Below are 13,693 nucleotides of genomic sequence, written 5' to 3'. Positions count from 1 at the left end.
CATTTGTTATATACTTTGATTTGTACAATAACAGATCACGAGGCTACAGTTGATTACATTAAAAGACAACAACTATAAGGTTTCCGACTGTGAAAACATAGGTATTACATTGAATGTTAATTGTCCATGTTATGTTGGGTTAAATTCTTTTACAGAAAAAAAAAGTTTTTAAATGGTGCAGGTAGAGGAACATACCCATTCAATTATTAACAGTAAAACAATTATAAAGGGTTATTAAAGGCAGAACAAAGAAATACATTACATTGCATTTAGCTGACGCTTTTATCCAAAGCGACTTACAATAAATACATATTTGTTAAACCAATAATTGACACATTTCTATATTTGAAAAGGCTACTATTTTTTATATGACTTTATAAGCCAACAGCATCTAAACGTATTCATCACGTAAAATGTAAAAAGGATCCTACTCTTGTTTATGTACTACAATACGAAACTCTGAAACCGTAGAATGACTGAAATTAATTAAATTAAAACATGCCAAAAATCACTATATATAACTAAAAAAGGATATGACCAATGAAGGTCTTGACCTAACAATTGCTTTGTCATTCTTTTTAAAGGATTTAGTTATTTTACGGATACTTTATGTTTTATTCTGTTTTATACTTTTTTAAAGACAATTTTTGTATTTGTCTGTGTAAGTGTTTTTTTGTCTCATGCGCGGTCTTGAATCAGGATGAAAATGTATAATCATTATGAAGTGTAAATTAATCTCGTGAAGTTATCGCGAGAGTACGTTTGTGGTTAGCGTTCGTAGCAACGGCTGTTGTCTGGCTTGCTTCCTCCGCCCACTTGCGAGAGTTGCACAATTTGACCAACCAGATTCGAGCATGTGTCCTCTCTACCAATAGGAATGGCCCTGGGCGTGCTCAACTGTGCCGTGGTCCGTGTGGAAAGTTTACCGGCTCGGGTGCAAAGTTTTAGCCGTCTGCAAACGGGAGCTCGTCGGCAAACGTTTCTAGAATATGCTGGTGTCGACCACGGTCTACTCACAAGGTTACTAGACTCGGTTGGATTAATGTGTGCCCGTGGTTGTTCTTATATATACCCTGGTGATGCTGCCGTCGCTGGATAACAACAGTGTGTGAAGACGCTGTTAGCATCGATCGTATTGTCTCAGGGAGCAAGCTAGCTTACCGTAAATTGTTAGCTTGTGTTGAACGCTAGCTAGCTGAAAACACTGGGAAACCTTTTTTTTTTTAATTTGACAAAGGACTGCTAGTTAGGGAAAATGGCCTGCGAGCCTAATCGTGTCCGGCTGCTATGCATGCTTTCATTGACTTTTGTGTTTTTCATCGTGGAGGTGGTGGTCAGCCGGATGACCTCCTCTCTGTCGATGCTCTCGGACTCTTTTCATATGCTATCGGACGTCATTGCGCTGATAGTGGCTCTGGTGGCGGTGAGATTCGCCGAAAAAACCCATTCGACCGACAAAAACACCTTCGGGTGGATCCGGGCGGAGGTGATGGGGGCTCTGGTCAACGCCATCTTCCTCACGGCGCTGTGCTTCACCATCGTCCTGGAGGCTGTGGAGCGCTACACCGAGCCGCATGCCATCGAGAGCCCCTTGGTGGTCGCCGGGGTCGGTGCCGGGGGGCTGCTGATCAACCTGCTCGGTCTCTGCTTGTTCCACGGACACGCAGGCAGCGGACACGGACACTCCCATGGAGGCCACTCTCATGGAAATAAGAACAAGAGGGGTAAAAACAGCCAGTGCGAAAATTCTGGGAATGGGTCTTCGGGAGAGGAGACTAACAACTTGGTGGGAAATCACAATAGCCAAGGGGACGTGAGACCTCAAAATGGTGAGTATAAACTGTTGAAGCTGTATTTATTGTGTTTTTAGATTTGTTTTTGTTGCATTATTTGTCTTACATGTGATAAATTGTGCAATGTCACAGAGTGCATGTCAGCATAAAAAGTCCTAAACGTGTGAGTCCAGCCTCATTGTGTCCCACATGACAGCATGTGCCAGACTTTGTCTCCATTATTAGCAGATTGCACAACATTACAAACATATATCTCCAGTGTTCCCCGGGGACAGCCTGTCTGAGTGACTAATCCTCATTGTTTCATCTATAGCCGTAGCATTGAGACAAATGTGTTTATTATCAGATATATATTGGAGGGTCATTTAATCCATGGAAACGTGGCCAGCTTCAGTGACATAAACAGACAAAGCATCAGGTTTCAGGCTTTGTTTGAAGACATAGACATTTCTAGAAACTGCTGTCAGATTCAACCAAGTAACTTCCGGTTTTTTTTAACACGTTTTAACTTGTAAAAGTGTCTCATATTTCCAAATTCCTTCACCTCTCATGCATTATTCTTACACCTCCCGCAATTTCTCATAAACAGCAAGTGGAGTCATTCAATAGTGATGAAGCTACAAGAATATGTTTTAAACCCCTCATCATTTGTTCTGTTAGTGGTGGTCAGCTAACAGGTTAGTGTCTGCGTGTTGACAATAAAGGCACAAACAGCCATTTGAGTTTGCGGCTGTGCTTCCTCCTCGTCGTCCACTGAAGGGTTAAACCCATACAGAAGGACATTTCTCCCCCCACACTGTTAGGCCCTGCCAGTTTCAATAATACCCCCCCACCCCCTCCATACACTGCTGGCTGTTACTGGGTCATACATCTGTGTAACTATGGAGCCGACTGCCCAAGCAACACCATTAGCTGTTGATAAATGACCAGGCAGTGTCCTGGGATGGAAGAGAGCAGCCATTACTCAGGTGCAATTCCCTCCGAGTTGTATACGCTACCACCAGCCTGCAATGACTATTACATTTGCTTGATGTGAGTGTATCACATGCTGGGAGTTTTCTTACATATAATCCAGCATGGCGTGATTCTCATGTTTGTGGACCTGAGCAGTTCTAGCACCAGCTCAGTGACCTGTTGTCTTCCACAATGAAAGCTTGAGCAGGGGGAAAAACACTAATATGTCAAATTATCAGACAGAATGTCTTAGAAAATTGCCCTGGGTCCTCCTCCTCCTCCTGACTTTGAATTGAGCAGCTCCAACACGTGTCAACTGATAACAGTGCAGGCTGACATCTGGCTGCTTTCAAATGGGTTTGTGCTTTGCCCCAAATGACATAACTGAGCAATTGAGTAACTGGCTGCCACTGATAGCATCTTCTTGGAATCCCCATATTGCTGGCTAATTTGTTACAGCTTTGTTTTGTCAACAGAATTATCTTTTTGTTGTTTGTCCTGTTTCTTACGGTCAAAATTATATTTTTGTTACAACTTCTTCACTTTTGAAATGGTGTTAGTATATCAGTGTCGTAGTCCAGGTAATTATTAAAAGTTAACTTCAAGTTCCAGTAAACTAAACTAACCATTGTTTTTTGTATCTTTTAGAAATCAGCTGTAAAGACAGCACAGATGTGCAGATGAATGGCAATCCCCACTTTGAGGACATGGACCATGATCTAGATACGTCGCAGCTCAACATGCGTGGCGTCTTCCTGCACGTGTTGGGTGACGCCCTCGGCTCCGTCATTGTGGTGGTCACTGCTATAATATTCACCTTCGTGTGGCAGCCCTGTATAGAAGGAGAGACGTGTATGAACCCCTGTATCAACAGCCACTCCACGGACCACCAGCACGTCAACCACACGCTGGTTGACCTGGTGGAGGGTCCCACTATGTTGGGCCATGAAGTTTGGCCGGTCCCTGCTGGGTCCTCTACCTGGATCCCACCCTCTGCATCATCATGGTGTGCATCCTGCTGTATACTACCTACCCACTGCTCAAAGAGTCTGCCCTCATTCTGCTTCAGACCGTGCCCAAGCAGATCAACATGCACCGGCTCAATGAGCGGCTGCTGACTCTGGAGGGTGTCCTGGCCATCCACGAGCTGCACATCTGGCAGCTGGCCGGCAGCCGCATCATCGCCACGGCGCACATCAAGTGCCATGACCCCACTTCCTACATGGAGGTGGCCAAGCGCATCAAGGACTTCTTCCACAACGAGGGAATCCACGCCACCACCATCCAGCCCGAGTTTGTCACGTTCAGCTCGGAGTCTCGAGACTCCCTCTGTGAGCTCTCCTGTCGGACTCAGTGCGCCCCCAAGCTGTGCTGCGGCTCTGCTGACAAAAAAGATATGAAGGCCATCGGCGACGGAAAGGCTGCTGCCGCCTCTGCCCTGGAGGTGATCAGCGAGACCCTCGAGCAGGCTGCAGGCGATCAGGTGCCCCCCCTGTCCGACGCCGAGATTACCGTCACCAGAGAGGTGGAGTCATCTCTGTGAGATGGAGGGGGATAGAGAGAAACGGAGGAGAAGCTGGTAAACCACCACCCTGAAATCATCATGTACGCTGTTATCTTTTTGACCCGTGTCCCTGAAATGAATCATTTCCTTTAGTAGCCGTTATTCGCTGTCATTACCCTCTGTTACGGCGGGAAAAACCCTCCTCTCATCCCTCTGCTGTGGTCGTGCATTTGAGCCGTTTCCTTTCATCTCTCCCCTCTCTGAAAAACCTACTTCCACCCCCTCCCTCCCAGCCTCTCCTCTGCCACTCGGCCGCTCTCTCGTTGCCCTGGCAGTATGGTAGCGATGCATGTTGGGGTTCACTGACCTTATCTCCTCCAGTACGGGAGCGAGGCCTGCATGAGTGTCCCTCATTAGCACCGTGTTGTGATGCGTCATCTCGTCCTATGGTGTTTCTGTGCCAAAGCTTGTCACTGTAGGACTGAAGGGATCTGAGAGACGTCCTCTCGTCCAAAGGACACAAACAACACATGCAAGTCGGAGCACATATCACTAGGTTATGTTATTTAGCCTTTGGACCTGTTTGCAAAGAGTCTAACCTATTTTTCTTTCTTTTTGCGTAGACTTTGAGCAGATCTATTTCTTACTCTCTGGCCCCACATGGAAGAGTATTGTATTGCATAAATAATTTAAGTATTTAAGTTATTAGAAATGATCTATTTCTCTCTGTAGATGCTGTTTGTAATATTTAGTTTGGATGATAGAAACATTTATTTGCAATTCTGTCCTTTACTTTTTTGACAGACCATCTATGCTGTAGTCAGTTTTTCAAATGTGACGTTTTATAATAACTTTTTGTTTTCTCTGGCCTTGACTCAGTTTTTACTCGCGGCCATCATTTGGATACCGAAGCCGTATCATCACCTCTCTCACATTGCCTTTTAAATACAAAAAACTGCGGTGGGAAAAGCACTAAGTAACGGTAGACACAGTGTAACTGAACCTCTTACATTGGCACAGTCACCTAATTAAATGTTCATTCCAAAATTAGATGCCTTGCGAGCCAGTGGGTTGTGTCTGTCGTGAAGAAATTAGCACTGTATGCCATTAATAAACACCCTCCTCTGTATCAGTCTTTATTTGAAAGCTTTCCGATGATGGCTGTTGATTTTCATTTTAAAATCCTCATGAATGTGTTCGCCACCATGTCACAATCCGCGCTGATGCTGAGGGAGCTTTTATATTTCCAGGACGTTCTGCTGTGTTTGCATGACCAAACTGAGAGCTGGTGTTCGACCTTCAGGAGCTCCACAGAGAGCTCCAGTTGCTGCTTACCAGTACCTGCTGGTATCCCCAACATTACTCATAACGTGTAGGAAGTGACTCATCTTAAAGCTTGTCTGTCCTCTGCTTTGGATGGCTGAGCAGGCTGTTTTTGCGGAGTTAAAGTCCATATGGTGGCCTTTGAATACCCACTCATCACCATATATATCATTTGAAAGGTGTTTCAGATCTCCACTCCTGAGTAAATGTGTATGCAATATAGAAATATGTGCTGGGAAATGTATTTTGACGCGTTCCTTCATTTGTAATGTTCGGTCACTTTTATTCTGTGTCTTTTCAAACTTGAGCTCTATGTGCAAATTGAAAACAAGTGTTTTTTTAATTTTAGATATGACACATGAACTGATGTGTTTTTGATATTCTATATATCTACAGTACCTGTCAAATGTTTCATTGTGAAATAAAAAAAAAATATGGCTGTTTGGTACAGTTGATGAACCAACATGTGTTGTTTGCCTTATTTTTCACGATAACATTTATGGCCATATTTGTTAATATCCTTTAAAGAAGCGACGTCAAAGGAACAAAAACACATTCCTAGTCCAGTTTTGGACTCTTGCTAAGTACAATTAACGAAGACTATAGTTTTTTACAATGTTATGCTACTTTGGTAATGATTATATTTTGTATTACGACAATATTTTCAGATAAACGTGGTGGAAACATTTCAGTACCAAAAGTTTAGTTTTATAATGGTCTAAAGATGACTATATAAAAGTTACACATACATGAAATTCATCAATCATTCTAATTCATTGATATGACACAAACCATACTGAAATGTCTGTATCCGAGTATTAACGTTTATCTCCCATTCCTTATTTACACTCGAAAACTAGTTTCACAATAATACCGTGCATGTTATAATTGCCATATTAATATCCCATTTAAATACAGAGGTACTGTTTGATGCCATTTTGTGAATTTTGAGGCAACAATGAGGAACTGAAACTTTGATCCGAGATTAGCATTTGTGTAAAGTCTGAATGACTCGAAGCCACTCTTTCTAATGGTGCTGATCCAAGCGTTGATCTTTAGCTGACTTTAGACTATTGAATCCACTTTAGCCTAAGAAGTGTGAAACAGATTAAAGAGGAGATTTATTTTAAAGCATGGATCGGCATTACTTATAACACTTATAGCCTTCGTTGCAGTGCCGTGTAAGAAGTTAAGCTACTTGTTTACATTGCCCTGTAACACAGGTCCACAAAGCACAATGGGACTCACAGAATACACTCAAATACTGCGGAGGTAGAAGTTACTCAGCAGTGATGCATCAGTTATAAAAAGAAGTCCTGCAACAAAGCCTCATCTAAGTAAAAGACAGAAGTATTACAAGCAAAGTACTTCTTATTCCAACTCAGCTTTTTCATAGTGTCATGTATTTACAACTGATGAATAAATGTGCAGGCTGTGCATTTCTGTCAATAATTCAGTCCTATCACTTTGTTTGCAACGCAAAACCTGAATTTGAATTATTGTTATAAAGAAAAGAGGATTGTGGAAATTCTTCATGAAGTGTGTTGCACGGGTTTGGAGCTAATGACCATACAAAGGCCTGGATATATTATATTTTGATGATACTACTGAGTTGTGAAATAGTTTTCAAACAGATGTATTGATAATTTTGCTGTTGTTAAACGCGGCCCCTATTAACTTCAATTGAACAAGAACTGTTACTTATATTTGATACTTGCTTTACTGTGGAGGCATGCAAAAAAAGAATATTAAATGGGTTGAGAAATGAATGTACAAATGTTAATGTAACAAACTAAAAGGGCAACATTGTCACCAGAAACTTCTGCCATATTTGCAGTGGGAGTCTCTAACCACATGAACACACAGATTACATGTAAATCTACACTCGGGTTGAACTGTGAGGCCAACAGGATGTGTGTGGCTTGTGTCTTCTGTCTAGCTACAACCTCAGACTATCTAAACAGTAATAATGGTTAGAACAAGTTCAAAGTGAGTAATGGAGTGTCATGCTCATGTCCATAATTACAGCATTTCACGGCTCTTCTGTGCGGTGTAAAGAAACAGAAATTGAAATATGCGTGTGAGTGTCTGAGGGGAGTCTGAGGTGGCTGACGGAGCAGCATCCACCGGCCTGACGGGACTTATGTAAGAGGCCCGGGGAATACCAATGGCAACAAGCACGGGGCTTTACCCAGCATTCCTCAGTGCTGCCGGGCTGCTCTCTCCACCCTCGCTGTCCCTTTTCATGCAGACAGAGGGAGGCTCATGCATGGGGCAGCTCTCTTTTTGTGCTCTATGTTAGGGTCAGGTGTTCTTTGCACCTTTGCTGCAGCCCCATTGTATGCAGACAGTGAAGTGGGGCTGTATGCAACCACTGCTGACCGCGGGGTGTGTGTTTCTGACCCCTGTCACCTGGAAATAATGTTTAAATGAGGCACATTTGCCACACCTTGGTTCAGTTTCTATTCTACACAATTAGTAAATGGTTAATTTAAGAGGTAATAGACAACTTTTCAACTCTTGAGAATGGTGACGTAATGACACACTGCATTTGTTTTTCACAGTTACCTTGGTTGTCTGCCATTTCTGGTACTCTTTGGTATCTGAGGATAGCTAACGATAGCTAACAGGGAAACACATTTGATATACGATACGATAATACTTTATTTGTCAGATCAAGTCTGACATTTAACTTGCTTCACAGCAGCTCCATGTGTAACATCAACAGACAAGTATCCAGACACAATACATGAAACAACAAACATTTAACATAACTGCACAATCAGTGAGGGAAAACATGCTCAAAGAGCCTTCAGCATGCATCTGATCTGGGGTCAGCTCTGTGTTCACTGTGAGGATTGACTGGTGCACAAAGGAGTGCTTCAGTCTGACTTTATTGAATGGTGGGACCCTGTATCTCCGATTAGATGGTAGCAGTTCATATTCACTGTTCAGAATCAGAACATGGTTTGGGTCGGAGATGATGTGGTTGGACAGCCTCACTAGGTTGTTATGATAGGCTGAGTCATAGAGTCTCTGACAGGGTTGACCAACAATCTTTGAGCAGATCTTTAACAGGTGGAGCAGTTTGGATTTTAAAGCTGCTGACAAACATTTGTACCAGGTAGTATTCCAGTACTGCAGAATGGACATGATCACAGATGTAAAGAACAACAGAAGAATTTCTCTGCTCGTCCCCAAAAGACCTAAGACGGAGAAAATCAATTCTTTGTTTTGTCCTTTGCCCAGATAATCAATGTGATCCTTTCATGACAGCAGATGGTCAATCATTACACCCACGTATTTGTATGAAACTCCCTGCTTGATTTCATCTGCATGGATGACAATGGGGACTTTATGGGAGTCAGATGGTGAGCCAAAAATGATTTCCTCAGTTTTCTTGGTGTTGATCTCAAGAGCATTGCTATCAGTCCACTCGACCACCTGGTTTACAGCCTGTTTATGCAGCTCAGGGTCGTCTGTGTTACTGAGCAGAGATATTATTGCAGTATCATCAGATTACTTAATGATGACTTGATTTGGTGTGTTGGTACAACAGTCATCAGTATAGAGAGTAAAGAGCACAGCTGAACTCACGCAGCCCTGGGGGGGGGGACACCTACATTGGTTGTGATGGCAGATGACAGGGTTTTGTTAACCTTCACAAGTTGCTCTCTACTAGTGAGGAAAGCAGGCATACCAGTAAATAAGGTATGGATTTACTTCCATTTTGGGCCATTTTTGACACCAAGATGTCTGCTTGTATTGTGTTGAATGCTGATGAGAAGTCTAGGAATGTTGCGTTTATTTAAATGTTTAGTGATGATGTGAACCAGAGTGGCCACAGCATCTTCCGTACCGCACCCTTGTTTATAGGCAAATTGGAATGGATCCAGTTTGTCTTGTGTTGTACTGATAAGAAATCGGAGCAGAATTCTTTCTAGTGATTTCATAATCACTGAGGTGAGGGCTATTGGTCTGTAGTCCTTATGTTCTTTTGGGCATGGAATTTTTGGCAGCGGTTTGATGTGTGAAGTTTTCCATGACAGAGGGATGGTGTGCGTGTCAATAGAAGCCTGAAAGATGGGTTGCCACACTGGAGCCAGCTCAGTAGCAACGTTATTCAGCAGAAAACCGCTGCACCCATCTGGCATATCCTTTTTCTGTTTTGGTTTTAAAATGAATGATGCCCTTGTTCCGTAAATGGAGCCTTAATGTTGTCGTTAGATTGTACTCAAAGCAAAAGCAAGGCTTGTAGGAAAAAATTCAAAATGCAGAAAGAGTCATTATTCCTAGCTATTACATTTTGAAATCAACATCCATTTCTTACTGATAAGTTGAAGAAATGAACATGTGTGTTACTGTGTTAATGAGTGAACTTTAGAAGTGCCTTTTCCCAATGATTCTGTTACCTTCCCACTGCACCATGCTAGCTGCTGCCAGGGTTGGGAGGGTTACTTTGTAAATGTAATCAGTTACTGATTACTGAATACATGGCTCTGAAAGTAATCCGAATACAGTTACAGTTACGCGTCTTAAAAAAGTAACGTATTCAGATTACTTTTGGATTACTTTATTTTTCCATCACAGATGGGTATGTTTTGGTGAACAGGAGACACAAAAAGCAAAAGGAAACTAAATGTGTTTTTACTGTTTTAATGGCTTATCAAGAGCACAACTGAAAAACAACATCTGAAACGATGTAACAACATAATACACTTTTTGGGGATGCAGCTTGGGATGTGAGGAGTGAGGGACATGGCTTAGAACGGGCGTGTCACCTTCTGTTCTGCCAGTGTTGGCAGGACATGAATTAAAATGTCGAACTCGGACTTCATTTTAAGGACATTACGGCCAGGGGTGTATTTTTGTTTAAGCACCGGATCGGCAAAACAGGAGAGTGTGTGCACCAGTCTGCCTTGATCTATGAATTCATGTCCGTGACTCTCACAGTATCTGCTGCCCACAGCTAGAGAAGGAAAACCTCCTTCACTTCATGAAATCTCTGCAGCACGGAGGCAGTGGGAGGGTCAACTCAGCCTCTGAGAAGAGGAGCGTGCAGTGCCTGTCACGCATCGCCTTCATTGTGTTTACCTTCAGTCATTAGAAAGGCTAAAGAGCGACCGCAGGCTGATGTGTTTTAACCACACACACACACACACACACACAACACACACACACACACACACACACACACACACACACACACACACACACACACACACACCGATTTAAACGCAGACATTTGTTCCTCCATGTTTCTTTCTTATTGTTTCACTGAGCGGACCCGCACATTTTTTGGTCCATCTGCGGCGGTAATAGGTTTTGTGCGCTGTGATGATTCGGCTATACCTTTAGTAATGAATATTAAATGTTGTGAGGAAATCTTTCCACCAATAATTCCAATAAGTAATCCAAAATGTATTCACTTCAGGTTTACGAAAGTAAACTGTAATCAGATTACTCGTTTTTCAAATGTAACGCGAGCTGAATACAGTTAGTTGATTTTTGTATTCTGATTACGTAACACCGTTACATGTATTCCGTTACAACCCAACCCGTTTCAAGTTATTGTGATATGCTAAGCTAACTTTCTCATTCTCTTTGTAGTCTTATATTTCATTTATAATGACATAATAGTGGTATATATTTTTGCATAATATAGCGCCGCCATAAAGCAAATAAGCATATTTCCCACAATACAACTCTCCTATCTGGATGAACTTATTGAACTAAACTAAAAAAGTGCTATTTGTTTTGACAGTTGTAGTGGTCTAACCTTACTGTGTGTGTGTGTGTGTGGGTGTGTGTGTGTGTGTGTGTGTGTGTGTGTGTGTGTGTGTGTGTGTGTGTGTGTGTGTGGCCTAGCATTACTATACTTGTGGGGACCTAAATCTGTTTACACAGTCACGTGTGGGGACTCGCCTCCCTTATGGGGACAAAATGGAGGTCCCTATGAGAGGAATCATTAATTTTAGGGTGAAGACTTGGTTAGGTTTAGGGTTAGGGGTAGGCATGTGTTGGTTATGGTTAAGGTTAGGATAAGTCTCCAGGAAAACGCATGTAAGTCAATGTAATGTCCCCTGAAGTGATGTATACATGGTATGTGTGTGTGTGTGTGTGTGTGTGTATGTGTGTGTGTGTGTGTGTGGTGTGTGTGTGTGTTGTGTGTGTGTGTGTGGTGTGTGTGGTGGTGTGTGTGTGTGAGAGAGAGAGAGAGAGAGAGAGTGGGGCCACACCAGGCCATCTGTCGCCCTGGCTTTGTCCTTGGGATTTCCAGCAGGGTGAGCTGGACAGGAGGCTGAGTTCAGGGGGGAGAGATTGGGGGGGTGGACACTGGACTTGGGGGTGAGAGGTCACTCTGCTGCTAAATGGATTCACCTTTGCCAACACAGCGTTTGTACACACAATACCCCAATAGAGTACCCCACGTCCTATTGATACGTGACGATTAGCTCGTATGCGACCATCACCAAACTAACCATCGATTTTTCTGGGAAAAAAAGTCATCAAGCAATATTTGAAATAAACTCCAGAGGGCCGTGAGATTTAGCAACGCAGTGATGTTTCGTCACTAAAATTATCTACTGGTATCAGTATGAAATAGAAAGTGATTTTGGAAAGTCCCAGTGTGTCTTCTGTCCTGTGAAAGGGAAACTGATATTGAAAGTGTCTTAATGAAAGTGAATGGAGCCGCAAAAAGGGACCTCTGAGATATGTTTAAGAGAGAATATCATAGTCTTTTACATAAATCGGCTGCGATTTTACTGCTACTTAGGGTAAATTCACTGATGACTACTCCTAAAACATTTCTTCTCCGAAGTGCATGATACAAATTAAAATGTACATCGAACTTTTTTACATGTAAAGCCAGTCAGCAGCCATTGCAGTAAAATATGTTTTTTCACTCTCAATTTTGACAATTTGCCCAATTTGGTAAACATAGCATTTCTTATCTAGCCTTTCCAAAACAAAACATCCAAAATACACATTAAGATGTTTGTTTGACTCACATTGTTTATTTGTGACTGTCGATTGATTTCTCCTTAATTCTAATACAAAAAAGTCATGTAAGTTATCAACTGGGGAAGTTTCATGCTGAATTGTACTGGTTGAAATATTTCCCCTATTCACCTGTAGTGTTAAAACACCACCAGCTGAAATATGTCTTACTTTGGATTTCACTTCTTATATTTTGCCAGTCAGATTCTCATGTGGCAGAATGCTTTGTGGTCCGACCAAATGCTGATTTCTCCCTTTACAGGTTTTCTTTAAAACGGCAATACTGAACTGAAACCAGTAAAGTGAATGTTCACTATCCTGGTTTTGTATGCGTCAGTCAGTGTGTAGGCTGTGAAGATAATCTGATGACTCAGATGACTTTAAAGAATTCAAATGAGGATGAAGTTTTAAAGCTTGTTCACTTCCTTCGCTCTGCACTTTCTCAACAGCACTTGTATTTCCTTATATTAAATGTGGGGCTTTTAATATCAGTCCCATGTAACCACACTGAAACTGTACCATACCAATTGTACCTGTGTGTTTTCTTACATTTTCCATCAATAATATTTTAGCAATGCGAGCAGTGTGGCTCTATTCATGGCAATGTCAGTCTTAGTCAGGCCACCACTTTGTTGTAGACCGAAACATCTCAACTATTAAAAACATCATGTTTTGAGCCGCTTTATAGCTCAGTTGGTGGCCCATGTTCTGTAATCTGGTTTGGGACATTTTGCTGCATGTCATCCATCTGTCTCCCCCTCTCATCACTGTCACTTCAATAAAGGCATGGATGCATGATCCTTGGTACAAACATTCACAAACCCCTCGGGATGAATTTTGACAACTTTGGTAATCCTCTGACTTTCCATCTAGAGTTATCATTAGGTTAATAAGTGTCCAATAATCAGTTTGGAGACTAAATACCTGACAAACAGCTTCAGCACTGTCAAATATTGCTATGCTAACACACTAAACTCCCCACTCCTGAGGATATTTCATTGCCAAACACACACAAGCATGCAAGGGAAATCCAGGGCAGTGTGGTAGATGAGCACACAGTTAAATACAGTGAGATCCAAACTTGGCATGAGGTTGAAAAAAAGAGAGAGAATCTCCC

General features: G+C 42.3%; 1 protein-coding gene across 1 annotated transcript; it reads left to right on the top strand.

Annotated features, from left to right (window-relative positions):
* The first annotated feature begins 900 nt into the window (after positions 1–900).
* slc30a1a (solute carrier family 30 member 1a) lies at positions 901–6,037 on the top strand. The gene is given in 3 exon segments (XM_034240116.1): positions 901–1,829; positions 3,396–3,692; positions 3,695–6,037. Coding segments are annotated over 3 exon segments (1,467 nt in total). The 5' UTR covers positions 901–1,255; the 3' UTR covers positions 4,291–6,037.
* Positions 6,038–13,693: the final 7,656 nt, after the last annotated feature.

Source organism: Gymnodraco acuticeps, unplaced genomic scaffold (genome assembly GCF_902827175.1).
Source record: "Gymnodraco acuticeps unplaced genomic scaffold, fGymAcu1.1, whole genome shotgun sequence".
Taxonomy (NCBI): Eukaryota; Metazoa; Chordata; class Actinopteri; order Perciformes; family Bathydraconidae; genus Gymnodraco; species Gymnodraco acuticeps.
This window is presented reverse-complemented; position numbering and strand designations above follow the sequence as displayed.